We start from the raw sequence: 12,500 nt of genomic DNA on the forward strand, positions 1-12,500 counted from the left end.
CAGACTACAAGTACTGTGCATTATGCAATCAGATTACTTTTAATGTAACGAGTAAAGTAACGGACTACAAGTACTGTGCATTATGCAATCAGATTACTTTAATGTAACGAGTAAAGTAACAGACTACAAGTACTGTGCATTATGCAATCAGATTACTTTAATGTAACGAGTAAAGGAACGGACTACAAGTACTGTGCATTATGCAATCAGATTACTTTAATGTAACGAGTAAAGTAACAGACTACAAGTACTGTGCATTATGCAATCAGATTACTTTAATGTAACGAGTAAAGTAACAGACTACAAGTACTGTGCATTATGCAATCAGATTACTTTTAATGTAACGAGTAAAGTAACAGACTACAAGTACTGTGCATTATGCAATCAGATTACTTTAATGTAACGAGTAAAGTAACAGACTACAAGTACTGTGCATTATGCAATCAGATTACTTTAATGTAACGAGTAAAGTAACAGACTACAAGTACTGTGCATTATGCAATCAGATTACTTTTAATGTAACGAGTAAAGTAACAGACTACAAGTACTGTGCATTATGCAATCAGATTACTTTAATGTAACGAGTAAAGTAACAGACTACAAGTACTGTGCATTATGCAATCAGATTACTTTTAATGTAACGAGTAAAGTAACAGACTACAAGTACTGTGCATTATGCAATCAGATTACTTTAATGTAACGAGTAAAGTAACGGACTACAAGTACTGAGCATTATGCAATCAGATTACTTTTAATGTAACGAGTAAAGTAACGGACTACAAGTACTGTGCATTATGCAATCAGATTACTTTAATGTAACGAGTAAAGTAACAGACTACAAGTACTGTGCATTATGCAATCAGATTACTTTTAATGTAACGAGTAAAGTAACGGACTACAAGTACTGTGCATTATGCAATCAGATTACTTTCTGATGTAACAAATAAAGTAACGCACTACAAGTACTGTGCATTATGCAATCAGATTACTTTTAATGTAACGAGTAAAGTAACGGACTACAAGTACTGTGCATTATGCAATCAGATTACTTTCTGATGTAACAAATAAAGTAACGCACTACAAGTACTGTGCATTATGCAATCAGATTACTTTTAATGTAACGAGTAAAGTAACGGACTACAAGTACTGTGCATTATGCAATCAGATTACTTTTAATGTAACGAGTAAAGTAACGGACTACAAGTACTGTGCATTATGCAATCAGATTACTTTTAATGTAACGAGTAAAGTAACAGACTACAAGTACTGTGCATTTTGCAATCAGATTAATTTTAATGTAACGAGTAAAGTAACAGACTACAAGTACTGTGCATTATGCAATCAGATTACTTTAATGTAACGAGTAAAGTAACGCACTACAAGTACTGTGCATTTTGCAATCAGATTACTTTTAATGTAACGAGTAAAGTAACAGACTACAAGTACTGTGCATTATGCAATCAGATTAATTTTAATGTAACGAGTAAAGTAACGGACTACAAGTACTGTGCATTTTGCAATCAGATTAATTTTAATGTAACGAGTAAAGTAACGGACTACAAGTACTGTGCATTTTGCAATCAGATTAATTTTAATGTAACGAGTAAAGTAACGGACTACAAGTACTGTGCATTTTGCAATCAGATTACTTTTAATGTAACGAGTAAAGTAACGCACTACAAGTACTGTGCATTATGCAATCAGATTACTTTAATGTAACGAGTAAAGTAACAGACTACAAGTACTGTGCATTATGCAATCAGATTACTGTCTGACAAAACAAATAACCGTTGAAAAACGTTTTCACTCAGAAATTGCTCGTAAATTTCACAAATAAATACAAAGTAATGTAATAAAATACATTTTAAAAGAATTTTAAAGAAAGACTGAAATAGTATTTTCTTGTAAAACACACTCCATTTACAAGACAACTTGTAATTCAAAACAATGATTTGCATTGGGAGAATATAGTGATATCTGTTAGTTAAAATGTTTATCTGGCGTTCCTGAAGTTGTGTGTGCTGTGGTTGTGTTCAGGCACGGGTGTGTTTATGACCAGAGGTCAGCTGATGAACTGCCATCTGTGCGCCGGCGTCAAACACAAGGTGTTGCTGCGGAGGCTCCTCGCGACCTTCTTTGACAGGTTTGTGATGCAATTATTTCAATAATAATCAATAATGATTTCTGATTTGAAGGGGCGTGTCTGCTGCGAGACTGCTGTGATTGGCTCACATCTTTGCATATGAAATGAGAATTACATCTGATTGATCTGATTCTGAAGAGGCGGTCTCTCGTCCTCCAAATGTTGGAAATTAAGATTAATAAATGTTTAAAGTCACCCTGTAGTCAATAATTGTATCCCTTAAAACTCATCTTTAATCACCAAAATGACATTCTTCATGCCTTAAAATATCTAGAATGTAACTCGACACTCTTCCCTCATTTAGTATGCGCGGCTCTATGAATATGCAAATGAGCCCCGCCTCCACGCACTCACTCAAAGATCAACTGGTTGACGATCACACGTTGATCTGATTGGTTACAAGGTAGTGTGTGACGTCAGAAACACCAGCGATTTCAAACCGTGTTTTTGAGACTGTCTTTGGTTCACTGCAGTTTTAAGCAGAAAATACTCAGCAATGCTGTCCACTTATGAACTTACACATGGTGTGTGTTAAAGCAGATTAATAACTCCACATAGACACATAAACTACATTAAAAACTTGATTTACACCACAGGGGGGCTTTTAAAGTATATGTTAAAAAATGGAACCTTAAAGTGTAACCAACTTTTTTTATTTAAAGACAGACAGAGTTTATTCAGTAAATCACTGTTTAGTAATTGATCTGAAGTGCAGTTATTGAGATATTGAGTGTTTTCTCATGGCTTTCTGTTTGTTGAACCTGCAGAAACACGTTAGCGAACAGCTGTGGGACGGGGATCCGATCTTCGACCAGCGACCCCAGCCGAAAACCCCTGGACAGCCGAGTCCTAAACGCCGTCAAACGTGCGTTACGCTCTTTATGCATTCATAATCAACCATTAATTCATGCTCCCTATTGTTTTTAATACTAGGAGAAGATCCACCAACACGTTCTCTTGTGCTGGTTTTAATCTTGTGAGGAAACCTTTTGTATTTCACTCCTAGAAAGCTCAATGTTCATCAGTGATGTTTTCTTCTATTAAAGGGGGGTATAATGCCCTTTTCACAAGATGTAAAATAAGTCTCTGATGTCCTGAGTGTGTGTGTGAAGTTTTAGCTCAAAATACTCCACAGATATTTTATATAGCATGTTAAAATTGTCACTTTTTGAGGGTGAGCAAAAACACAGTTTTGTGTCTGTCCCTTTAAATGCAAATGAGCCACTGCTCCCGGCAGTGAATGGTTAGTTGATGAATTTATGTAGCTGATGTGGAGTTAACTATCTTCTAGACATTGGGGGCGGGGTTTATGTAAATTTGAGGGTTAGTGATGTCTACCAGCCGTCTACTAGTCGATTTCTGTAAAAGCAAATATTCCTTTGCTTTGAAGTGTTGTAACTTTGCAGATGTTGTTTATGATCAAACAGCAACATTACACACTAACTACAGTTAGAAAAGTCAAATCATACTCAACCACCCCTTTAAAGCTCCTACTAACGTTCTGTTTCTTCTTCTTCAGTTTACTGTCAGAACTTCGCGCCCAACTTTAAGGAGAGCGAGATGAACGTCATCGCGGCGGATATGTGCACCAACGCTCGCCGCGTACGCAAGCGCTGGCTTCCCAAGATCCAGTCCATGTTGCCGGACGGGATGGAGGTGTATCAGGGCTCGGTCGCGGGCGTGGGTTTGGGCGTTCAGATGCCCTTCGAGAACCTGCTTCCCTCGGGCCTGAACCTGGAGCCGCGGCTCGAGCGCAAGCGCCCCGCCAGAACTGTGTTAGCGCTGGATGGAGACGGCGTGGATATTCCCGGAGAGGAGGACGAGGACGACGAAGAAGAAGCTCAGAATGACAGCGCTGATGGGACAATGGGGGCGGGGCCTGTCAAGTGTGGTGCTGGGGGCGGGGCATCTGTGGCCACGCCCCCTGAGGAGCACGAGGAGGAGGCGGAGTTTGTAGACGGCCTGAGAATAAACGGGCAGTGAGTTCCCTCATGCACTGCAAACATGCTGTTCTTACTCAGTGTTTGTGTCTCGTTTCCAGTCCAAATATCTAAAAATACTTAAATCAAGATGCATTTACTAGATGAGTAAGATATTGGGCCCTATTTTGACGATCTGAAACGCAAGTGTCAAAGTGCAAAGCGCAAGTAACTTTGTGGGCGGATCCCGGCGCTGTTGCTATTTTCCCAGCGCGATAAATGACTCTTGCGCCCGACGCAAATCTAAAAGGGGTTGGTCTGAAGTAGCTTCATTATTCATAGGTGTGGTTTGGGCGTAACGTGAAATAAACCAATAAGAGCGTCCTCTCACATTCCCTTTAAGAGCCGGCGCGCTTGTTCCGTGGCGGATCGCTATAAACGGCGGATTTGCCGGCGCACGCCAGGAGCGGTTCACAGCCGAGGAAACCGACGTTCTCGTCAGGGCTGTAAAACACAGAGAAGTGACATTGGGGATGATGGGAGAAACCCACCCAAATTAGCTTCGGTTAAACAGGCGTATAATTTGGGTAGTAAATGTGTAGCCTAATCTAGATTTTTTTTTTTTTTTTTTTTTTTAATGTAGATAGATCTTTTTCACATCTTCACGGACACAACAATGATTTCCCTCGTGTGTTAATATTTTTCCTTGTAATAATGTATGATTTGCAAAAATGAAAACTGCTGCATCTTTTTATATTAGAGAATCAAAGTGGATGCGCGTTAACATTATGGCCAAGCACGCGCCCTTAAAATACCATATCACTAACGCGCAACGCGCCACTGTCTTTAGACTGTTTTTTTCCTGGTCAATGGCGAAATTGCTTTCTAAAACTGGAAAATAGCACCATGGAAGTTTTGCGCCGGAACACGCCTTCTCTTTGCGCTGAACCGCCCCCGCGAGCGCAAGTTCATTTCCTAATTTACCGACGTGCGTCTGTGGAGGGAAAAGTCCGCTGTGCGCGGGTGCAAAATAGGAATGATACATGCGTCGGTGTTCAAAGTCAATTGCGCTGGGTGCAAGATAGGGCCCATTATGTCTTGTTTTCTGCGGAAATAAATCAAAATTAAGTGATTTGTTGCGTACAAAAAGCAACATTATCTTCCAATGGGGTATAAAAAAAAAAAAATCTTAATTCAAACAGAAACAAGATTATTTTTCTTACCCCATTGGAAGATCATTTTGCTTTTTGTACACAACAAATCACTTAATTTTGATTTATTTCCCCAGAAAACAAGACATAATATCGTAATTTCATCTAGTAAATGCATCTTGATTTAAGTATTTTTAGATATTTGAACTGGAAACTATCAACACTGAGTAAGAGAAGCATGTGTTTGCAGTGTGACTCCAGGAACCAGCTTTCAGTTCATATCCACCGTGTGAATACATGCTGAAGGAGAATCTGTGTATCCGAGAGCCGAACACACACGTGAAGAAAAACACACTCCTGGAAACTTCAGGTGGAAAATCCTCTGGACGGAGGCGTTGTTCCTCCGAGAGCAGAAGTCACGCGTGCTGAGATCAAATAACCTTCATTGTGAAACATTATATGACGAGATCTTGAGATGTTGAGATCACTCTGCCATAAATATCTCGCGGTGAAACTCGCAAAAGCAGGAGCGGATCACGTTACTCCGCAAAATCAAGAGGAGGAGAACTAGGACTGAGTTTTGTCAACAGAAAATGAAGCCTTTAACATTCACGTTTACATGCGTCCGTATAATGAGTGGAAGTCCTTCATGTGACGCGCTCATATAATCATATCAGAATCTTACATCGGATTCATTCCAGTGCATGTAAACATACCCACTATTTATGACAATTAAGCCCCATTATATTATATACTGGTATAAATGTCATAATTGTGATAATGTCATATAATTAATATAATATATACAGTAGTGGCCATAAAGTGATGTCTGGAGGTTTTTAAAAGGATTAAACCATCAAAATATGAGGGAAATATGTGTGTATTTTAAATATGAGGGAAGAACAAAACACTAAGCTAAAAAAATGTGACCGGTTCTATTTTACTTTGCATAGAAAAACAAGCATGCATTGATTACAACATAATCAGTTATTAAGATTTCATGGTTGCATGTGTTCATAATTTCTTGGCCAAAAATTATGTTGCACAATTTGTCATCTTCCATTGAGTTCATATTACAAATAAAGCAATCGACTCCAAGCACACACTCTTTAATAAAAAAGGGTGAAGATGTCCATTTTCCGTATCACTTTTGGCCACTACTGTACAATGCAAACATAATTATTTTCATATTTATTTCTGGAGTACTGTATTATAATCATTAATTAATGCAATGATTTATTTTACATTCTGATAACGAGATTCTGATTCAATTTTCATTAGAATAACGTCACAATATGTTGAAAGAAATGCGACCCGTCACCCGTTCTCATCATCATGTTCAGATTCCTGTGTGTGTTTGCGCGTCTGAACGCTCACGTGATGTCGGATGATGAACGATCACCGCTTGCATGCATGCCAGATCTCACGGCCTCGATATAACCGGAGACCGTGGATCCGTTCCTCTGAACGCCTCGATATAACCGGAGACCGTGGATCCGTTCCTCTGAACGCCTCGATATAACCGGAGACCGTGGATCCGTTCCTCTGAACGCCTCGATATAACCGGAGACCGTGGATCCGTTCCTCTGAACGCCTCGATATAACCGGAGACCGTGGATCCGTTCCTCTGAACGCCTCGATATAACCGGAGACCGTGGATCCGTTCCTCTGAACGCCTCGATATAACCGGAGACCGTGGATCCGTTCCTCTGAACGCCTCGATATGACCGGAGACCGTGGATCCGTTCCTCTGAACGCCTCGATATAACCGGAGACCGTGGATCCGTTCCTCGGAACGCCTCGATATAACCGGAGACCGTGGATCCGTTCTCCTGAACGCCGGAGACCGTGGATCCGTTCTCCTGAACGCCGGAGACCGTGAATCCGTTCCTCTGAACGCCTCGATATAACCGGAGACCGTGGATCCGTTCCTCTGAACGCCTCGATATAACCGGAGACCGTGGATCCGTTCCTCTGAACGCCTCGATATAACCGGAGACCGTGGATCCGTTCTCCTGAACGCCGGAGACCGTGGATCCGTTCTCCTGAACGCCGGAGACCGTGAATCCGTTCCTCTGAACGCCTCGATATAACCGGAGACCGTGGATCCGTTCCTCTGAACGCCTCGATATAACCGGAGACCGTGGATCCGTTCCTCTGAACGCCTCGATATAACCGGAGACCGTGGATCCGTTCCTCTGAACGCCTCGATATGACCGGAGACCGTGGATCCGTTCCTCTGAACGCCTCGATATAACCGGAGATCGTGGATCCGTTCCTCGGAACGCCTCGATATAACCGGAGACCGTGGATCCGTTCTCCTGAACGCCGGAGACCGTGGATCCGTTCTCCTGAACGCCGGAGACCGTGAATCCGTTCCTCTGAACGCCTCGATATAACCGGAGACCGTGGATCCGTTCCTCTGAACGCACCGGCTGGCTTCATCACTTCTGCACGCCACGCTTTAAGGAACGCAGATGTTGGCGATCTGACGGTCACTGCGACGAGCACACGAACACAACGAGCCGTTCATTCAAACTCTGCGACACGAACATGAGAATCGCGGAGATCTTTGGCCTGAAGAGACTCAACATGTGTGTGTGTGTGTGTGTGTGTGTGTGTTGGCAGTTCTGCGGCAGCAGGGTTGGAAAGCACTTGATTTTTCTGTGTGTTTTTTCTTAATGAAAAATATTCATTTGATTTACACTTAGTGGTCAAAAGTTTGGAAGATAATTTGGTATGTTTTATGTTTTCGGAAGAGTCTCTTCTAGCTCACCAAGCCTGCGTTTATTTGATATTTTGTGATAAACCCCCCCCCATTATTACAATGTAAATCATCTGTTTTCTATGTGAAAATATAGTAAAATGTAATTTATTCCTGTGATCAAAGCTGAATTTTCAGCACCATTATTCAGAAATCATTATTTTATATAAAAAATGTAATGCTGGTGTATCACCGTTTTAACAAAAATGTGAATAGGCCTATTGATTAAAAAAAAAACTTCTTAGGATTAGTTCACTTTTTAAAAAACTTTTGCTGATAGTTTCCTCTCCCCGATGTCATCAAGATGTCCATGTCTTTCTTTCTTCAGTGGAAAAGAAATGAAGGTTTTTGATGAACACATTTCTCCATATAATGGACGTCAATGGGCCCCAAACGGGTCAAGGTCCAGATGACAGTGTCAGCGCCGCTTCAACGGGCTTTAAACGACACCAGACGATGAATACGGGTCTTATCTAGCGAAACCATCGGCATTTCAAAGTTTAAGTTTTATAAGCACAAGCGCTCGCCTTGCTCTGTTCTGTGATGCGCGTTCGTGACGTCACGTGATACGCAGTTACGCTGTAAAGGTCACGCTTGACGAGTCAGTGTTTACAGATGTGCGGAAGGAGGACCATACACACATATTCAAATGTCTTTGTGTCAGTTTATCGTTTAAAATGCCCATCTCGTGTGTGTATCCTGGTGTTGGAATATTAAAAACCCTAAAAGAACATTTTCATCAGGACAGAAATGTTTGACTTCTCACAGAAGCGTGACCTTTACAGCGTAACTGCGTATTACGTGACGTCACGAACGCGCATCACAGAACAGAGCAAGGCGAGCGCTTGTGCTTATAAAACTTAAACTTGTTTATTTATGTTTGAAATGACGATGGTTTCGCTAGATAAGAGCCGTATTCATCGTCTGGTGTCGTTTAAAGCCCGTTGAAGCGGCGCTGACACTGTCATCTGGACCTTGACCCGTTTGGGGCCCATTGACGTCCATTATATGGAGAAATGTGTTCATCAAAAACCTTCATTTCTTTTCCACTGAAGAAAGACAGACATGGACATCTTGATGACATCGGGGTGAGTAAACTATCAGCAAAAGTTTATTTTTAAAGTTGAACTAATCCTTTAACAAAATCCAGACTTTTGACCGTTAGTGTAACCTCTTAAACTTTTAATGATGCAAGAAAAATGTAATATTCTGACTGAGACTTTTGGAGCGTTGTGTCTTTGTCGGGCTTGTAATGCTGTGGTCGTCAGAATCTCCAGGTGTGTCGAGTTCATCTTCAGTCACGAATACTGTGAGATCTGGTTCTGGTTATATTTGATTCGGTCTGGTTTATTTTGCACTGTCGGTTGTTAAAGTGCCTCGTCAGTGCTGTTGATTGACAGCTGTCATGATTCTAATCAACACTAGATGTTAAACATCATCTTCGCTCTCTTCTGCTGTTTTATCATTAGTAGCCCGAGCATCATCTTATTATTTCATCAGAAAGATGCCCGACTCGTATCTCACAGAGAGAACTTGTGCCTTATTGTGACTATTGACACCATTATAATAACTCAAACTAAGGCTGTGTTTACACGGAAACGATCGGAAGAGAAAACGCAAAAGTGGCGTTGCGTTATCACTGTTTATTCTGCGTTTAGACGAGCGTTATGGGGGGAAATCTGCGTGCATATGGTGACGCAAAAGTGTGTGAGATTGGCTGTAGTGTGCACTCCAGACGGCTAGGTGGCGATGTGGAGCACTGACAGTGAAAGAGACGCTGACACAGTTTGTCATGTTTAATACGGTAAAGCCGCTGCTTTAACCCTCGCTGCTCTTCACCTGTCACTCAAAAATGACTTTTTTTTTTTGTCAATGAAATTAATGCTATATTTTAGTTTGATAATGTTTTGTTATTTTCCTGTACCGGCGCACGCCTGTGACGTAAACGCGTACGCGACGCCTTCACTGTCTAGCGGACTTTTGCGTTTTTACCGTTTTTACCCTTTAGACGGGAACGCGGCGGTGGAGCGTTTTTAAAGCTACACTGTGTAACTTTTTTAGTTTATTCTTAGCTAAAAACACTTAGTTCTTTCAAAAATATATGTGCTCATTAATGTATATTTACTTCGTTCAAGTAATAAAGTATTCTCGTGAGTGTATAATATGCCATTGAAAATACATACGGGTGAGGGGTTCGAATGACGGTCGCCATGTTGCCCCTCCATCTTGAAAGTACTTTAGCCAAAGAGGGACATACCCGTTAATTCAAGCTTCGCCTTTCGCATCTCCGCAATTCACCGGCCCTGTTTTTATTTATTCCTCTCCCTCTCCCTCTCCCTCCGTCACATCAGCTGATCTCTGCTCACGGAGAACATGATATAGCCTACAATGTAAACGTTGCCTTACGCTAGTGATGTCGTACAATATACAGAACAACGATAGCACTGATAAAAGTTACTTTACTAAGATTAGCTTGCATTCGTCTGGGACTGATAGCTGATGTTAGCAATGAAATGGTAAAAAAATAACGAAAACATAAAACTATTATTCATTTTGCATAGATGTCATAACCTATATGTTAACTGACAAATTAAATTACTGCAAATTATAATAGTTTTCTAAAGTAACCCTCATCACTTGAAGGAACACTCATGGACGAGGTCGAACTGGAAGCCATGTTAATCTTGGACTACATTGGCCACCGTAGGAGTTAAAACCAAATCGGAAATTGAGAGGAACAGAAACTAATATTCACTGGATGGTCATACACCTTTTCACCGCTAGATGGGGGTAAAAATCACACAGTGTAGCTTTAAGATCTCCACTCTGGAGGGGGGTTTCACTTTTTTGCGTTTTTAAGCCCCAAAAACGCCGTCGCCGTGTAAACGAAAGGCACATCCGATACAATATTTGTACGTTTTCACCCGCGAGCGTTCTCGTGTAAACAGGGCCTTAAAGGCACAGTGTCGGCCACATCTGGGCCGTGTGTATATAACCGTGGGCCGACACTGTGTTGCCGACTGGGGTTTGTTTATAATAATGATCAAACCTTCATTCGTGAAGATGGTGTGGGAAATAATGCAAAAAAATGTCATGAAATTGTTTGTGTTGTTTTAATATCCTCTACAACCCTGAAGATTCTGACCAGAACTGCTGGATCGTGGAAAGATGTGATGATTAATGCTGTTAGATTTGATGTTTATGTAGTCTGTGACTATTTAGAGCGATCGCAATACATTTCGAGAGGTAGGAAGAGTCACTAAAATGTGCTGGAACTAATATATGATCACTATAAGGCCAGTTCTTACACTAGTGTGGTTTTATCCGCCTTATTTTTTCAGCGCATGTGAATGACGGATTCTTCAGGAATTAACCACGATAAAACTACTTGCGCTACAACAAAACATTCAAATAATATAGTTAGAAGAATACCAGTTTGCAATATCAAGCTGTGTTTGTACAGAAAAAACTCACTGGATGAAACCGGAAGCCAGACACATGTGGAAAAATAAGGCGGGATCTCGTTATTATTTACCCAGAAACCCTAGCGAAAAGAAACGTGCGTCTATATGCCAACCTTATATTGTTTTATTTTTGAAGCCTAGTATGCGGCTCTAAATTCATGCAAAATGTTGCACTAGATGAAGTGGATATATATATATGGGAGAATGTCCTTCGCCAACCTGTTGTTGTAGCTTCTCGAATGAATGTATCGTGCTAATTTATCGATTTCTGTATGTAGAGCTCGCGCATCTCCCTGATATCAGCACTAATAATGGCTAATGTAAAGCTTTTGCACACATGTGAGGTCTAGTTTGTCTGTGAGAATGAGAGACGAGTGTGTGTGTGTCTTCACATTATGAATATGAAAACTCTGTCAAACTGAACATGTTAGACACAGATCAGTCCATAATTTAATGTATGGTTTATTGTTTGGCTGCTGCCCGAGAACAAATATCACAGAAACGGCCTTTGAATGTAGTAAAAACAGCTGTTCTCGTAATAAAATAATGTGTTACACACAAAGGCCCGTTCACCAACTATAACGATAAAGATATAGTGCTAAAAATCGATCTAAATATAAAGATATAGTGCTAAAAATCGATCTAAATATAAAGATATAGTGCTAAAAATCGATCTAAATATAAAGATATAGTGCTAAAAATCGATCTAAATATAAAGATATAGACCTAAAAAAGGAATAGCAAAGTCCACAGCATCGATAATGACAGAGAAATGTCACTGGAATCACGATCAGAAGAGCGATTTTTTTTTTTCAGCCGACGATCGATAAAAACACTGACAGCCAATCAGAATCCAGCCTGCTCTAGAGCGCGAGCATTTAAAGAGACAGATCGGCTTATAATAAACAAAGATATCATGGGTTAGTGTATAGTTATCGTTATTGTTGTGAATGGGCCTTAAAGAAAATGAAGCAGGGTCATTCCTGCTTATCCAGTTGTTGAAAAAAAAAAAAAAATCAAATTATATATTTTTTTGTCTTTTCAGTGGGAGAAAATGCT

The 12,500-nt window shown here is 40.6% G+C and overlaps 1 protein-coding gene and 1 long non-coding RNA gene across 3 annotated transcripts in view; both read left to right on the plus strand.

The window, feature by feature from the left end:
* Window positions 1-8,260, plus strand: part of nacc2 (NACC family member 2) — a 45,869-nt gene extending 37,609 nt beyond the window's left edge. Inside the window, exons 4-7 of one of the 2 annotated variants that reach the window (XM_079607849.1) lie at window positions 2,038-2,143; window positions 2,911-3,008; window positions 3,663-4,230; window positions 5,148-8,259. In XM_079607849.1, the coding sequence (XP_079463975.1) occupies window positions 2,038-2,143; window positions 2,911-3,008; window positions 3,663-4,126 (668 nt within the window). In that variant the 3' untranslated portion in view covers window positions 4,127-4,230; window positions 5,148-8,259. Of the gene's footprint in view, window positions 1-2,037; window positions 2,144-2,910; window positions 3,009-3,662; window positions 4,231-5,147 lie in introns of both variants that reach the window. The other variant, XM_079607850.1, reaches the window with a different exon arrangement.
* A 748-nt stretch (window positions 8,261-9,008) lies between these two features.
* The window catches only part of LOC306995193, a 4,601-nt gene continuing 1,109 nt past the window's right edge, over window positions 9,009-12,500 (plus strand). Inside the window, exons 1-2 of the long non-coding RNA XR_013796819.1 lie at window positions 9,009-12,036; window positions 12,102-12,500. The exon at window positions 12,102-12,500 is cut by the window's right edge and continues 1,109 nt beyond it. This is a non-coding gene — a long non-coding RNA (uncharacterized lncRNA). The remainder of the gene's footprint in view (window positions 12,037-12,101) is intronic.

This window comes from Phoxinus phoxinus (assembly GCF_949152265.1).
Source record: "Phoxinus phoxinus genome assembly, chromosome: 3".
NCBI lineage: Eukaryota > Metazoa > Chordata > Actinopteri > Cypriniformes > Leuciscidae > Phoxinus > Phoxinus phoxinus.